Source organism: Tursiops truncatus, chromosome X (assembly GCF_011762595.2).
Source record: "Tursiops truncatus isolate mTurTru1 chromosome X, mTurTru1.mat.Y, whole genome shotgun sequence".
Classification (NCBI taxonomy): Eukaryota; Metazoa; Chordata; class Mammalia; order Artiodactyla; family Delphinidae; genus Tursiops; species Tursiops truncatus.
In genome coordinates this window covers 36,978,270-36,995,944 of record NC_047055.1, presented here as the reverse complement: position 1 = coordinate 36,995,944, position 17,675 = coordinate 36,978,270, and the positions used below count along the sequence as shown (strand labels likewise).

Below are 17,675 nucleotides of genomic sequence, written 5' to 3'. Positions count from 1 at the left end.
TAGAATGGCATATTCAAAGGCAAAAGCAGGAATCTGCAAGATGCATGAAGTGATTATAATCAGATCTCACTCTCCTAAAAGGTCATTCAGGACGTGAAACAGGTGAGAGAGGTATTGGGAGTGAGAAGTAACTTGACAGAGTCCAGAGTTAAAAGTGACATCAGATATAGTAAGAAGTAGTGAACAATTTGAATCCTTTAACAGGATAAGTAACACAGAAAAATTGGTTCTTGAGGAAGTGTGTCCAAGTAGTAGATTTGGATTAAATGGGACAAGCTCAGAGTTGCTTCTGTTAGTCCAAGTGTAAGGTAAGGATAGAAGCTGTTGCAACAGGAAAGAAGGGGACACGTTGGAGAGACCTTTTTAGTAAAGAATTATCAGGCTTAGGTGATTGGAATGAATCGAATGTGAATTATAAGATAAGAGACATCAAACATAATTCTAGCTCTGTAAGTCTGGGGCTCAGGAGAGTGGTAATATTAGTACTGGCACTGAACATTTTCTAATCTGTTGAAGCATAGAAGTAATATAGAATATGACTCACAATCTTCGTAAGTAGTCTTGATGATTTTGCATCTGAACACCTTGTGACAATGATACACTGTAATCATATATAGCTGCTAGGTTATTTTCAGAAGAACAAGTCTCTTCCTCTTTGAATTCCTTTATTTTTTTCTTTCATAATAAAGGTGATTCCTAGGCCTGGAACTGGTGTAACTGTAGGAGAAAAAGGAAACATTGGGTTACCTGGCTTGCCTGGAGAAAAAGGAGAGCGAGGAATTCCTGGAATACAGGGTCCACCTGGCCTTCCTGGACCTCCAGGTAAAAGAGACTGTGCTGTACTTAATAGCCCTGAATTTATAGTATATTTACTAATCCAAGTATACAGTATTATCATACTAGTTCCAGGGTGAGCATGGCAAGGAAGACAGAGGTATTTTTTAATTGACAGAAACTTCTCAACTCTTACTATAGCTTTTCTTACCTGTTTTCTTACCAAGTTTCTTACCTGTACTTTAAAAAAAAAAAAGAAAAAAGCAAAGTTACTTGAATAGTGTCCTTTTACCCTAAAAAAATACCATTTCTGCCTTTTGTTATTAATAAATTACACCAAACAGTACTATGATCCAAAAATTAATCATTATACCTTTCATGCTGTTATGAAAGGGAACATTGTGCTAATAATGCCTAGTTATATAAGATTTACTGTATTTTTATATAGGAAATAGCACTATCCACTTAGAATTCCGGAAACATCTACCTAGAAATCCCCATGGTGATTTTGCTGTGCAGTCAAATCTTGGAGCTCAATACTGAGTTTTATATCATTCCTTTGTTGAAGATAACACAGTATAGTAGAGCATTTCTAATTTGGCCACAAACTGAGCAGTACCCTTGTTTAGCATGTTTATTTGGATGTTCTGTGAAATGAGGTGATAGTAAGGATTTATGTAATATTTGAAAAAAAAATCTACAGTATCTGTCACACATACATGTATAATACATTATGGTTACTTTTCCTTCAAAAATATTTGGCTAATGAAATATTAACATGATGAGATGAGTGACACTCAGTGTTCCTCCCAAGGAGAAAGAGAATAAATTGTGGCTCCCATTTCGCTCTAAGTATGCACTTTGGATTTCGAACTTCAAGGTAATGGACTAAACACATACTGTGTCTGGAAAATTGAGATAAGGAATTCTCCAAGGGTGTAGCAGAAAAGTTAAAGTGTTAGATAGTATGAAATAAAATTTAAGACGCACAAAGGATAAACCTAGAAGTCCCAAAATCCAGCATGAAGGAGTTCAAGGAGAGAATAGGACAAGAAGCAATATTTGAAAAATTAATGGCTGAGAACTTCTTTCTATTAAAAAATGATTCCCTGTGAAAAGGCTTATGAATTACGAAGCAAAAGTAAAATAATAGTACAAAAATACGTAACTAGACAAATTTTAGGGACATTTTAGAATTTAAGGGTAAAAAGAAATTCTTAAAAACTGAGAGCAAAGGCAGATCACCTACAAAACAGTGAGAATAAGAGGAGGATAATGGAGCACATTTTCAAAGTAATAAGGAAAAATAACTATGAATTTGAGATTCTATATTACATCAAACTATCATCCTAGTGTGAAGATGGGATGCTTAGAAAGTTTACTACCTCCAGATCTTCTCTGAAATAGTTACTGGAGGTTTTACTTCAAGAAGAAGATAATGAATTCAGGATGAAGTTGGCGGTGGGGGTGGGTAAGATATAAGAACCAGTGGTTAGGAAAGATATTGATAAAGTATTTTAAGTCTAAATAAGTATGGATCATAAAAAATAACAGAAGTATTTTAAGTAACAATATGGAAGTATAATTGTACACATGACTAACACAGGATATGGACGTACAGCGAGAATGGGGAAGTGAATGATAAGGTTTTTTGTCTTGTTAGAGGGAGAGAATATAAATATTATTAACTCTCTAAGTTTTTTGAAAAATATAAGTTTTAGTACATAGGTTAAACATTTTAATAGTAACCACTAGGAAAGAATAGAAATAATATACATTACTTACTTGTTGAGGAAAGAAGATGACCAAAAAGCTGGATCTATGTCACACAAATTAGGATTGGGACAAAACAGACACAGATAAACCTGAATAAATAGAAAAAAATAAATAAAATGACAAGAAGAAGTTAAAAATAAATCAGCAACTCCAATAAATGTGAAAGGACTAAACACTGATTAGTAGACAAAAACTAAAATAAAATTAGAATAAAAATATCTGTATGCTGTGCACAGTAGACATATCTAAAGTAAAACAACATAGAAATTTTGAAAATAAAGCAATGGGAAGATATTAAGCAAATGCTACCAAAGGAAAGCTGGTTTAGCAATTCTAATACGGTGTGAAATAGAATTCAATGAAAAAATGCATTAAAAAACAGATATTTCACGTGGATAAATAGACAACTTATACCACAGTGATATAAAGGTCACTAAACTTATGCATCTAAAAATATAGCTTTGAATATGTAAAATGAAAACTGATAAACTACAAGGGATAATTTGGCAACTCCCCAATATATCAAGTAAGTGAAAAATAAAAAGGATATAAATGATTTGAGCAACACAATTAAGCTGTATTTATGGGGGAGAGAGAAAAACTGTGTGCAGCAGAGAATGTACATTCTTTTCAAACACACATGAAGCATTTATAGAAATTGACTCTATTAGACCAGAAAAAATCTTGTAAAATTATATGCGGGCCATGCTCTGTGACCACAGTGAAATGAAGTCAGAAATTAACAACAAAAAGCACCAAATATTTGTATATTAAAGTGCATATTTCTAAATAACTCTAGAGGTAAAGAGAATACAGAAATGGAGATGATGAACTACTAAATGCTAAATAAACAACCCGTATCAAAACTCATGGTACCCTCAATTTATCACAAAATTAGAGATACTGAAAATAAATGACCTAAGTTGGAAAAATAATAAGAAATAAAACAAGCACATGCCATTTGCAGCAACATGCGTGGACCTAGAGATTGTCATACTGAGTGAAATAAGTCAGACAGAGGAAGACAAATATCATATGATAGCGCTTATATGTGGAATCTAAAAACAGGCTACCAATGAACTTATCTACAAAACAGAAACAGAGTTACAGATGTAGAAAACAAACTTATGGTTATCAGGGGGCAAAGGCGGGGAGGGATAAATTGGGAGATTGGGATTGACATATACAGACTACTATATACAAAATAGATGACTAACAAGTACCTACAGTATAGCACAGGGAACACTACTCAGTACTCTGTAATGGCCTATATGGGAAAAGAATCTAAAAAAGAGTGGATATATGTATATGTATAACTGATTCACTTTGCTGTACATCTGAAACTAGCACAACATTGTAACGTAACTATACTCCAATACAAATTTTAAAAAAAAGCACAAGCGAAATAGATGGAAAAACTTGAGAAAGGTAAAAATAAAATATGGTCAAGATAAAGGGAAGAGAAGGCACAAATAAAATCAGTAAAGAAAAAAGATTATTACCATAACTACAATTAAAATTTTTAGATTACAAGATAACTCTAAGACTATGTCAATATATTTTAAATTCTAGGTGAAATATACATTCCTCATGAAACAGAAAACATAAAGTAATAAAATTTTCCCGAGAAAGTAGGACACCTAAGTAGATCAATTACCATAGAAGATTTTGAAACGTTAATGGTCTCCATGAAAAAGCATTGGTTTTGTGGGTGGTTTTATAGAGTTTTATGGATGAAATCTACCAGGTTCTTGAGCAGGTGATTCTCATAGTTTATAAACTGTTTCAGAACATTTTTTTAAAAAGGAAATTCAGTTTAGCAGTATCAATACCAAACCACCAAGGAGATACACTGGAAATAACTATAGTTCAATATCACTTATGAATGTGTAAGTAACAATCTTAAATAAAATATTATCAAATCAATCCAGAAGTATATTAAACAATATGATATATGACCAAATAGATTTTACCCTAAGATTGCAAGGATGGTTCAACATCACTGTCATTGACCACACTGACGTATTAAAAGAGAATAGGCCAATAGATGCAAAGAAAACAGTAAAATTCAATACATATTCATTTTTAAAAGGAAAAAAAAATCCTTAAACTAAGATTAGGGACTTCCCTGGTGATGCAGTGGTTAAGAATCCGCCTGCCAATGCAGGGGACGTGGGTTGGAACCCTGGTCCAGGAAGATCCCACATGCCATGGAGCAGCTAAGCCCATGCGCCACAAGTCCCGAGCCCATGCACCTAGAGCCTGTGCTGCACAGCAAGAGAAGCCACTACAATGAGAAGCCCACGCACCACAATGAAGAGCAGCCCCTGCTCGCCGCAACTAGAGAAAGCCCACACTCAGCAACGAAGACCCAACATAGCCATACATAAACAAATAAATAAATATATTTAAAAAAACAACTAAGATTAAAAGGGAACTGTTTTGAAGACCTAAATAGACATTTCTCCAAAGAAGACATACAGATGGCCAAGAGGCACATGAAAAGCTGCTCAACATCGCTAATTATTAGAGAAACGCAAATCAAAACTACAATGAGGTATCACCTCACACCAGTTAGAATGGGCATCATCAGAAAATCTACAAACAACAAATGCTGGAGAGGGTGTGGAGAAATGGGAACCCTTTTGCACTGTTGGTGGGAATGTAAATTGATACAGCCACTATGGAGAACAGTATAGAGGTTCCTTAAAAAACTAAAAATAGAATTACCATATGACCCAGCAATCCCACTACTGGGCATATACCCAGAGAAAACCACAATTCAAAACGACACATGCACCCCAGTGTTCATTGCAGCACTATTTGCAATAGCCAGGTCATGGAAGCAACCTAAATGCCCATTGACAGATGAATGCATAAAGAAGATGTGGTACATATATACAATGGACTATTAGACATAAAAAGGAACAAAACTGGGTCATTTGTAGAGACGTGGATGGATCTAGAGACTGTCATACAGAGTGAAGTAAGAGAAAAACATATTGTATATTAACACATATATGTGGAATCTAGATATTGTATATTAACACATATATGTGGAATCTAGATGAACTGGTTTGCAAGGCTGAAATAGAGGCACAGATGTAGAGAACAAACGTATGGACACGAAGCGGGGAAAGTGGTGGGGGGTGGGGTGTTGTGATGAATTGGGAGATTGGGATTGACATATATACACTAATATGTATAAAATGGATAACTAATAAGAACCTGCTGTATAAAAATATAAAATAAAATTCAGAAAAATAAAAAAGGAACTGTCTTGGGCTTCCCTGGTGGCACAGTAGTTAAGAATCCCCCTGCCAATGCAGGGGACACGGGTTCGAGCCCTGGTCCGGGAAGATCCCACATGCCATGGAGCAACTAAGCCTGTGCACCACAACTACTGAGCCTGCGCTCTAGCACCCGTGAGCCACAACTACTGAAGCCCGTGCGCCTAGAGCCCGTGCTCCACAACAAGAGAAGCCACCGCAATGAGAAGCCCACGCACCTTCATGAAGAGTAGCCCCCGCTCGCCGCAACTAGAGAAAGCCACACACAACAACAAAGAACCAAAGTAGCCAAAAGTAAATAAATAAAATAAATAAATTTATATAAATAAAAGGGAACTGTCTTAACTTGATGACAGAATATAAGACTTGATGCCTTATATTCTCTTGAAGCTATCTACTTCATATGGGAAGTACAGGACTGTTCGGGAAATGTCATACTTTTTGGTGAAACATCAGGAGCATTCTCATTAAAGTCAAAAATCAGAAAAAGATATGGTCACCAGGGCTTCCCTGGTGGCGCAGTGGTTGAGAGTCCACCTGCCGATGCAGGGGACATGGGTTAGTGCCCCGGTCCGGGAAGATCCCACATGCCGCGGAGCGGCTGGGCCCGTGAGCCATGGCTGCTGAGGCTGTGCGTCCGGAGCCTGTTCTCCACAACGGAAGAGACCACAACAGTGAGAGGCCTGCGTACCATAAAAAAAAAAAAAAAAAAAAAGATATGGTCACCAATACTGTTTGATCTTATACTGAAGATCCCAGCCAGCATACTAAGTCTGGAAAAAAAAGAGGTGTATGGATAAAAAACAAAAAGCAAACCAAATTTTGGTTATTTACAGGCCATGTGATAATCTACCCATAGAGCCTAAAAGAATCAAATGACAAATTACCAGAACTTAGAATGTTTGCAAGGTAGCCAAATATGAGTTGCAAACTTAAATAACTTACCTTCCTCTAAACCAGCAATAAAATAATTGAACGTACAAGAGGACAAAATCCAGTTAACAAAAATAACAGTCATAAAACTGACATTAGCAATCAAATTTACCCATGAATAAACCAAACAAAAGATGTGTAAGATCTCTTTTATAACTTTGTAAAATACTATTAAATAATATAAAATTAATAAATGGAAAGATATAATAATTATTACTTGATGCGAGAACTCAATATTATATACAGGCGATTCTACCAAAATTTAATCTTTAAATTCAAATTAATCTCATTCAAAATTACAATGGCTTTTTAAAATGAAACTGACAAGCTGACTCTGAAATTCACTTGGAAGAGTAAATTTGTAAGTGTAGTGAAGATGGTTTTAAAAAGAACAAAGATGGGTATATTTTCCTTACCAGTTTTGAAAACATTATAAAGCTGTAGTAATGAAAAAGTGTGTTAATGGTGCAGGAACAGATAGTGGAACAGAAGAAAGTTCAGAAACAGAGCCACGTTTACATGAGAACTTTGAGATGCCTCTTTTTTTTCCTGTAAATGGCTTCCTGGTATTTCTGAGATTAAAAAATCATAGTCAAAGGAGAGTGAGTAGAGAGTTAGTTATTAGTACATTTCCAAAAGTAATAAAGCTACTTTAAATTAGTCTTTCTTATACTCAAAGTAGTACTTACATTATTGGAACTTTCCATCTTTTCTCTAGATGTTGATTCTCATAGAAAAAACTAAGATCATAACTGGTGTTATACATTAAAGGAAGATCTTATCATTACTTAATGTCTCATTGAGACCCAAAGTAATATGTCTAAAATAAGATCATTTTGATCACTTTTAATGGGTATTTGTTTTTATCTTAGGACTTGCAGTTACAGGTCCTCCTGGGCCCCCTGGCTTTCCTGGGGAAAGGGGCCAGAAAGGGGATGAAGGTCCACCTGGAATTTCCATTCCTGGATCTCCTGGACTTGATGGACAGCCTGGGGCTCCTGGCCTTCCAGGGCCTCCTGGCCCTCCTGGCCCTCACATCCCTCCTAGTAAGCTATAGTTTTTTCCTGTTAAGTTCTATTGTTGTTTTTGTTTTGTCTTTATTTATAAGTGAATCTAGCTGAATGTTGACATCATTCTTTGTATTTCTGATAGCTAAATATTCTTCCACTGCTTCTACTTTTGATTTTTGGTGATTCTTTGATATTTAGATTTGTTCTTCAAATTATCACTAATATTATATCTTCCTTTTGTTTATAGGTAGTTGTATTAATGCAGAGAAATAACTGAAAATAGATCTCTTTTTTTCCTAGCCTATCAGACTTTCTCTTTGTTGTCTTCTGGATATTTTACAAAAATTGGCTTGCTGTTCTTGTTTTATCTTATCTCAGGTGATGAGGTATGTGAAGCAGGCCCTCCTGGCCCTCCAGGATCTCCAGGTGATAGAGGACTCCAAGGAGAACAAGGAGTGAAAGGTTTGATTCCCATATTCCTTCATCCTTTGAAATCATCAGCAAAATCCCCTATATCCTCCATCCTACCTCAGCCACTCACTCCCATGGTCATACCCCAAGACCACACGTTACCAGTAGTGCACACTTCCGTATTTTGATTTCCCGAATCTCATTTTGTGACCACTACATCCTATCTTTCTAGCTTACTACCTCTAATAACCTGACTCCAACATTACTTCACACTCACTGAAACCTACCAACTTTGACTGTCCCTCAACCTTTTCATGTCCTTTCTGCTCTCTTAACCCAGCTTAAATTCCATAATCAATCTCATACATAAACTCTTGACACCTTTGCCCTCCTCTCCTGCCATTGTACTCACTTCAAACAAAAACACAGCCCTGGTAATTCCAAATTACCACCTCTTCTGAGCCTGTGCCTTCTCTCTTCAAACTTCTAACACCTCCTCTTCCATTCTTATTTTAGGATTGTGACTTTGCTTTCTCTTCCACTGACCAATTGAAGCAATAACAAGAGAACTTTCACAGATTGCCGCCACCACCATATTTACCCACCTATTTGCATCTTGCCCCTATATTCTGCCTTCCTGCCTATTATTGTTACTGCTCCTATCTAAAGCAGTTCTTCTGTTTGTACAATAGATTCAGTTTCCTCTTGTTCTCCCCCAAAAATTCATTCCAGAAATTCTTGTCACTCCCATATCATCAATTTTCCCCTTTTACTGGATCTTTCCCAGCAGTATACAAATATGCTTTTTTCACCCATCTAAAAATATTTTATCATAATCCCACTTCCCCTGCCTGATACTACGCCATTCCTCTGCTTCCATTTGGAGCAAAACTCTTCAAGAATTTTCTACTCACTGTCTCTAGGTAACTCTACTCTCATTTTCTCTTAAACATACTCCTCAGGACTTCACTCCCCTCCCCCAACCACTCCATAGATGCTGCTTTTGTCAGTCATCAGCAGCCTGTTCACTGCCAATTCAAATATCAAGTCTCAGTCCATTATTTCCTTGATTTTTCCATTCTTTAACACTTTCTTCACTTGGTTTTCAGTATATTACATGCTCTGTTTTTCTTCCTACCTTCCTGGCATATCGTATATATTAGATATAGATATAGGTATAGATATGTCTCTCTCTATATATAGATATGTCTCCTCCCATATATACTTTGTCTCTATATGTATATCTCTCCGTATGTATGTCTATCTATTACCTCCCATGTAACTACTGTCTAAATCAAAATATAGAACTTTTCCAAGACTCTAGAAGACTCTCTTGTGTATCCTATACAGCACTCCCAAAGGTAACCACTGTTGTATCCTCAATCAAACAGTTTGCCTAACTTTGAACTTTGTATAAATGGAATCATACAGTATGGGCTCTTTTATGTCTTAATATTTTATCTGGTTTCTTTTGCTTAATATTATATCTGTGAGGTATATCCATGTTTTTGTTTGTAGCAGTATTTTTTCACTGCTCTTTGGTATTTCATTGAATGAATATTCCTATCCATATTCATCCATTCTAATGTTAATGGACATTTGGTCTGGGGCTATTATGAATAAAGCTGCTATGAACATTCATATATATATATATATATATATATATATATATATATATATATATATACACAGTAGGACATAAGCATTCATTTCTGTTGTGTAAACCTGGTAATGGAATTGCTGGATCATAAGGTAGATGTATCTTTGATTCCATAGATACCACCAAACCATTTTACAAAGAGGATTTAGTTTCCATTTTCCTCACAACTTATTGATGCTGAGCCTCTTTTCTTATAGTCTGTACATTCTGTTTGTAAAATACCTATCTTCTTCTATTTTGATTGGGTTGTTGGATATATGTATCACAAATATATTCTCCCATTCTGTGACTTGCTTTTTTACTCGCGTCTTTTCTTGAACAGAAGTTGTTAATTAAAAGAAGTCAAATTATTAATGTCCTCTTTTATGGTTAGTGCTGTTTATGTCCTGTTTTAGAAATCTTTGCTTATCCCAAGGACCTGATGATATTCCTCTATGTTTTCTTCTAAAAGCTTTATCGTTTTTGCCTTTTACATTTCGACCTTTGATCTGTCATGGAGTCATCCTTGATTCCCTTCTTCTCTTGAATTCTGTATGATCCATGAGAAAACCCTATTGGCTCTACTTTCAGATATGTCCAGAATCTAACCAATTCTCATCATGTTCATTGCTGTCACTCTGGAATGAGCTACTATCTCTCCTAGATCACTTCAGCAGTAGCCACTTATGTGTTTACCCTGTTTCCATCCTTGTACTTAGATTATATTATTAACATAGCAACCAGAGTCATCCTTTTAAAACTTAAGTCATATCATGTTGCTTTTCTGTTTAATTTCTTCTCCTAAATTCTCATTTCACTCACAGTAAAAGCCACAGTCTTTGTGGTGGCCTATGTGATATTTTATGATATGCCACTTGTTATAACCTGTTAACTGTCTGACCTGGTTCCCCTTCCTCACTGTACTCCCACAATCTGTTCTCCTTGATGTTCCTTCTATATACCAAACATGGCTACTCTTTCTACCTGGACTGCACTATAGTCGTTATGCACGTGCCATGTCCTTTAAGTTTTTTTAATCACGTGTCATCTTCTCAATGAGGTCTTATCCTGACCACCCTATTTAAAATTGCAACCTGCCACCCACCCCTAAGCATATCCAATTTCACTTACCCAGCCACTGGTAGAATGTAAACACTGTGAAGGTATGGATTTTGTCTGTTTTGTTTATCAATGTATTACAAACTCCTCGAACAGTGCTTGACACATAGTAGGTGCTCAGTAAATATTTATCAAGTAAATTGATTCTAGATATAGGCTTCTCCAGCTACACTGTTAGGTAGGAATATTGTCCCTTAGTGCTAACTTCTTTAGAACCTATCTAAAGAAGGTATATGTACCCCTTCAAGTAAAATTTGTTTTTTATTATGGTTTTCTCTAGGTGACAAAGGTGACACCTGCTTCAACTGTATTGGAACTGGTGTTTCAGGGCCTCCAGGTGAACCTGGTTTGCCAGGTCTTCCAGGTCCCCCAGGTAACACATTCTTCCTCAGGGCAACCTTAAAAATATTTCTTGGCTAGATATTAGTGAGCTTATAGTTTTAAATGATGCCCGTGTCTCATTTTATGACTAGTCACTCACATCCATAAATAATTAAATATGAAATGTCATATCTGCTGTGAAATAAATTATGCTCTTGTTTCCAGTAGCTGAAGCTACCAACATTTTCTATTAAAGAATTTCGACAGTATTACTCCAGGAAAAGTATCTTCCTTATTTTCCATATGGTGAGGAAAATAACTTATACAGAGTCAGACTTCTTTATTCCAGAAAACTGGGGAAAATGTTCATAATACCTGACCCCTGAATATGGTTTTCAGTGGCCAAGATTCTAGTCATTGGGATGTATCACATGTTGTCATTACGAAACGGTCTTCTACCAGAGTTTGGCAATCAACTGCCAATATTCCTCTTTATTTTTTTTAATTTTTAAAAATTAAAAAATTTAAAATGTTCTTTCTTTTTTAAAAAAATTTTTATTGGAGTATAGTTGATTTAAATGTTGTGTTAGTTTCATGTGTACAGCAAAGTGAATCAGTTATACATATACATATATCCAGTCTTCTTTAGATTCTTTTCCCATTATAGGCCATTACAGAGTATTGAGTAGAGTTCCCTGTGCTATACAGTAGGTCCTTATTAGTTATCTCTTTTATGTATAGTAGTGTGTATATGTCAATTCCAGCCTCCTAATTTATCCCCCTCCTCCCTTACCCCCCTTGTAGCCATAAGTTTATTTTCTTCATCTGTAACTCTGTTTCTGTTTTGTAGATAAGTTCATTTGTACTCTGTTTGTAAATTCCACATATAAGTGATATCATATGATATTTGTCTTCCTCTTTCTATATATAACTCCCCCTTCCCCATTTCCAACTCTTTTACTCAACTGCCTCTTGGGGTTTCCCAGGATTATATTCTCTTGAAATCACACTTCATGTCTGAGTCAGTCAGGGCTGAGAGTAGATACCAGATCTCTTACCTTTCTGTCTAGTGTGTCTGCCAAACACACATTTGGTGTTTGGAAATAGATTTTCAGCCAGTCTTATAGCTGCCCCTAGAAGTTAAGCATCTAGCCTTGTACTTCCAGTCTAGTGGTTTTCAAACTTGGGAGTGCATCAGAATTACTTGGAAGGCTTGTTAAAACCCAGATTCCTGGGTCCCACCCCCCAAAATTTCTGATTCAGTAGACCTGGGGTGGAGGGCCCAAGAATTAGCATTTCTAACCAGTGCCCAGGTGATGCTGATGCAGCTGGTCCAGGGACCCATTTTGAGAGCACTGCTTTAGTAATATTTTCTCTAGTCTTTGAGCACCAATCCTTTCTCATAAACCAAATTTTAGGGAGTGACAAACCAAAGAAAGAACTGGTAGGAATCTAGGAAAATTGTTTAAGTAAGAACAAAGAAAGATACACAGACTTTGTCCTTATCTCCTTCTCACCTTGGCAATGGGGTGGTTATAAGAGCAGAGCATTTCTGTGCATAGTACTTGGTAGCTGCGAACTCTGAGAGGATTTGGAATTGGAAATACCTAAGGATACAATGCTGTATGTACCAGGAAATGTTAGCTTTACCTAAAAGAAAGGATGATCTCCTCGCCTTCAGAGCATAGAATAGAAAGATCAAAATGTGACTTGTTAAATGGGATTGAATGGCATTCTTATTTTTAATTAATTAATTAATTAATTAATTTATTGGCTGTGTTGGGTCTTCATTGCTGCAGTGGGCTTTCTCTAGTTGTGGCGAACGCGGGCTACTCTTCGTCGCGGTGCATGGGCTTCTCATTGCGGTGGCTTCTCTTGTTGCGGAACATGGTCTCTAGGCGTTCGGGCTTCAGTAGTTGTGGCACGCGGGCTCAGTAGTTGTGGCTCGCAGGCTCTAGAGCTCAGGCTCAGCAGTTGTGCCGCATGGGCTTAGTTGCTCCACGGCATGTGGGATCTTCCCAGACCAGGGATCAAACCCGTGTCCCCCACATTGGTGCATTGGCAGGCAGATTCTTAACCACTGCACCACTGGGGAAGTCTGGCATTCTTATTTTAAAACTTGACTTCCTGACTTGCTGATTTTTATATGAGCTTTGTCAGGATTTCAAGCTCAAAGCTCACATTATTCTGTGTGTGTGTGTGTGTGTGTGTGTGTGTGTGTGTGTGTGTGTGTGTATTAGGATCTCTTGGTTTCCCTGGACAGAAGGGTGAAAAAGGACACGCTGGTGCAACCGGTCCCAAAGGATTAACAGTAAGTTTTGAGTATATCATATAACAGAAGAAGTAGAAGAAACCTATTTACACTTTGATTTTCACTTGTGGATATATATAAAAGAAATTTAGTTTTCTTATTATGATATATTTGATTCTTTCGCTCGCGCTGACTCATATGTCTCACTTGACTCATAGCTTGGTACACTAAGTGTTATTGGGCAGGTTGATGGGATAAACTGGAGAAAGTATTAGAAAAAAAGAAACTGAGTTTCTTTTTCTCTCTCTTCTTTTTCCCCTCTTTATTGCCCCCCCCTCAGGGCATACCAGGAGCTCCAGGTGCTCCAGGCTTTCCCGGACCTAAAGGTGAACCTGGTGACGTCCTCACTTTTCCAGGAATGAAGGGTGACAAAGGAGATTTGGGTTCTCCTGGAGCTCCAGGGCTTCCTGGTTTACCTGGCACCCCTGGACAGGATGGATTGCCAGGGCTTCCTGGCCCCAAAGGAGAACCTGTGAGTTGGTTTGATATTCTTGGTTTTGTCATGTCAAATTGTTAGTGATGTTTCCTAGGATAGGCCTGGTGCTGAGATGAACATGTAATCAATGCTTAAAAGAATGTGATTATATATAGTAATGGTACATTGTTATTGACTACATAGGGTTTCTTTACAGTTCTTTTCTCAGTGGTTTTATTAATTATTTCTGCTTAACCCACTGCTATATTGAGTAATATTTGCTATGACTAGGTAGGCAGGAGGTTAAGATGCTTATGGGTCACTGTGAGGTTCCCCTTTTCTTATCCCACATAGCCTTGTCTGGTTTTTTTTAGACCGGACAACAAAAGACTAATTTGGTTTTTATATAAAGTAAGCTTAGAGATTAGTGTGAGTAGATGGCCGTGTGAAATGTGCCGTGGAGCCTACAGATTGAAGATAAATGAGTAGATTCTTATTTTGTGCACAACACACAGCCCAGGATATTTAGGTAGAAAGTGCTGTTTTATTAAATGTTAGCTAGGCTGTAAACTTCTTGACTTCATGAACACAGAGATTTTTGCCAATTTTTATTCTTTGCTTTATCACCAGCACCTGGCACATAGTAGGAACTCAAAAATATTTGTTAAAAGAATGAATAAGTAGAGTGAGCACACATACCACCCGATAATAACACACACTTATGTAGTTTTTAAGAACTATTTGTGGCTGTATCATTTCTCTAGTTGTACTTAGTAATACCAACCTACAGATAGCTGTTATATCTATGTTTCTGTATTAAATTTTTCCCTTTTCAGGGTGGAATTGCTTTTAAGGGTGAAAGAGGTCCCCCTGGGAACCCAGGTTTGCCAGGTCTCCCAGGAAATAGGGGGCCTATGGGCCCTCTTGGTTTTGGCCCTCCAGGCCCACCAGGTGAAAAAGGCATACAAGGTGTAGCAGGAAATCCAGGCCAGCCAGGAATACCAGGTGACTTTATTATGGTTGTTTTGTTTTTAGTTTGGTGCTTAAAAGCAGAAATGTATTTATTATCTTTTGGCCATTCTTGGCTTCTTTTTATGAGAGTTGTGTTTCCGTCGCCATTTATATTTGGGCCTTTTCGGAGTTTCTTAGCAGGGAAACATAAATGTGTGTGTGTGTGTGTGTGTGTGTGTGTGTGTGTGTGTGTGTTTTAAGAGGGGCTTCTCTTTAAATTTTTTGACTATATTTATTGTTACTGTTGTTGTTTTTAAGTGCATGATATATATAATGTACATGATATATAAAATGCAAAGTTTAACAAATATAATGGAAACACACACATAACGACCACACACGTCAAGAAACAACATTGCCAGCATCCTCGAAACCCCTATCCTCCTCTCTCTGTTCTTTCCTGATCATAATCCCCTTCCATTTCTCCAAAGGTAAACACTGTCCTGACTTTTGCATAATTTCCCTCCATATACAGTTTTATCACCTAGATATGTATTCCTATCAAAGTACTTTAATTATGCTTCTTTTTGAGTGTTATATTAATGGAAGCATAGGGTAAGTATTCTTTATGTTAACTTTGTGTATGGATATAGCATATTCATTTTCACTGCTGTACAGTATCCCACTGTGTGTGTGTGTGTATCACCGTTGCTTTATGCATTCTATTGTTAATGGACAGTTGGGTTATTTATAGTTCAGGCCTATTATGAATAATGCTTCTATGTGCATTCTTTTATATATATTTCTGGTGTACATGTGCATACACTGCTCTGTGACAGAGATCAGCAAACTACAACTCTGGCCCTCCACATGTTGTCATAAATGAAAAGTTTATTTGAACACATCCACAGCCATTCACTATTGTTTATGCTTGCTTTTGCACTACTACTGCAGAGTTGTTGTTGCTACAGAGACCAGATGGCCCACAAAGCCTAAAGTATATGCTGTCTGGTCCTTTACAGAAAAAATTTGCCAATCCCTAGATTAGCATTCTTGAGACATAGAATAAATGCATCTTCAGCTTTACTAGATAATTCCAAACTACGTCCAAAGCAATTGTACCAATTTATACTCCCACCAGCAGTACTAGAGGTTTCTTGTTGCTCTGTATCCTCATAAGTATTTTGTATTGTTAGACTTTTTCATTTTTGCCAGTCTGTTGAGTGTAACATATCTCATGGCAGTTTTATTTTATATTTCTCTGATTATATTAATGTTTACCACCTTTTCATATGTTTGTTGACCATTTGAATTTCTCTTTGTGAAATGTCTATTCAAGTGTTTTGACCATTTTTTCTTTTGGATTGTTTCTTTTTCTTATTGATTTGGAGGAATATATATGTGTGTGTGTGTGTGTGTGTGTATATATATATATATATATATAATTTGTATTAGTTCTTTATTAGCTATTTATTTTGTAAAATCTTAATTCACTATGGCTTGCCATTTTCACTCTCTGTATGGTGTCTTCAATGAACAGAAATCACTTTGAATGTAGTCAAATATATCAACCTTTTCTCTCTCATGGTTAGTGCTTTTTATGTCATGTTTAAGAAATCCATCTTTGTCCTGAGCCTATTTCAAATTCTTATTTCAATTAATGAGAAGTAGTTGTACTTGGACTTTGCACACATAAAACCTTAACCAAAACTAGTTAACCAAAAATAAGTATTTTTCTTTTGACCTACATTTAGAAAATATTTTTATAGATGCCTAATATTTTTATAGATGCCATCTTCATGGAAACCCTTAATACTGTCATCTACTTTTATCTTTGAAATTTCATCCTTCTGTTTAGTATCTTCCTTGAAAATATATACAGGATTGTTTTTCTCATGGATTTTTGTTAGTTTGAATTTTTAGAAGATTGTAAATACTTTCTTTTTTGTTTTAATTAGCGGAGATCTTTAGTCAAGTGAATACTTCCCATTCACTATTAATTCCCACTTGTTCTTAGGTCCTAAAGGTGATCCAGGTCAGACCATAACACAGCCAGGGAAGCCTGGCTTGCCTGGTAACCCAGGCAGAGATGGTGAAGTAGGTCTTCCAGGTATGTGAGGAATTTATTTGACCATGTCTTCAACACTTCTTGGTTTCTGTCTTTGGCTACTTCCAAAAAACTGCTGTTTCTCCGTAGGTGAACCTGGACTCCCAGGCCAGCCAGGCTTGCCAGGTATACCTGGTAGCAAAGGAGAACCAGGTATCCCTGGAATTGGGCTTCCTGGACCACCTGGTCCCAAAGGTATGTAGGACTGGGTAGCAGGCAAGGTAGGTTAGCTGGTTAGTATGATATTATTCTTTGATATAGCTCACAAAACAGATAAAGTATATTCGTGCAACTTTTTTCTATGTGCAATAAAGAATGTAAAGGAAAAGTCACAGCATGTATGTACTATAGTTTCATTGTCTTTATGTAAAACATTCCAGACAAGAAAATATCTAAATCCTAGATATGCAAAAATGATATACAAGCTTTAAATATCACAGTAATTATTGTCTTTTGTGTTCATCACTGTATTTTCAGGGCTCAGAAAAGTCCTGGCACGTATTAAGCGCTCAATAGATATTTGTTAAATGAATGAATTGTATTAAACAGAAAACAGATTTATTGCACACTTATATCCAAGTAATGTTTTATCCTAAATCATATTCTCTTGATTTACTG

The 17,675-nt window shown here is 36.6% G+C and overlaps 1 protein-coding gene across 2 annotated transcripts in view; it reads left to right on the top strand.

Moving 5' to 3' along the window:
• Positions 1 to 17,675, top strand: part of COL4A5 (collagen type IV alpha 5 chain) — a 218,474-nt gene that overhangs the window by 128,782 nt on the left and 72,017 nt on the right. For both annotated transcript variants that reach the window (XM_033849377.2, XM_019949549.3), the window contains exons 19-27: positions 690 to 822; positions 7,646 to 7,819; positions 8,162 to 8,245; positions 11,233 to 11,325; positions 13,514 to 13,584; positions 13,865 to 14,056; positions 14,836 to 15,004; positions 16,968 to 17,060; positions 17,148 to 17,252. In XM_033849377.2, the coding sequence (XP_033705268.1) occupies positions 690 to 822; positions 7,646 to 7,819; positions 8,162 to 8,245; positions 11,233 to 11,325; positions 13,514 to 13,584; positions 13,865 to 14,056; positions 14,836 to 15,004; positions 16,968 to 17,060; positions 17,148 to 17,252 (1,114 nt within the window). The remainder of the gene's footprint in view (positions 1 to 689; positions 823 to 7,645; positions 7,820 to 8,161; positions 8,246 to 11,232; positions 11,326 to 13,513; positions 13,585 to 13,864; positions 14,057 to 14,835; positions 15,005 to 16,967; positions 17,061 to 17,147; positions 17,253 to 17,675) is intronic.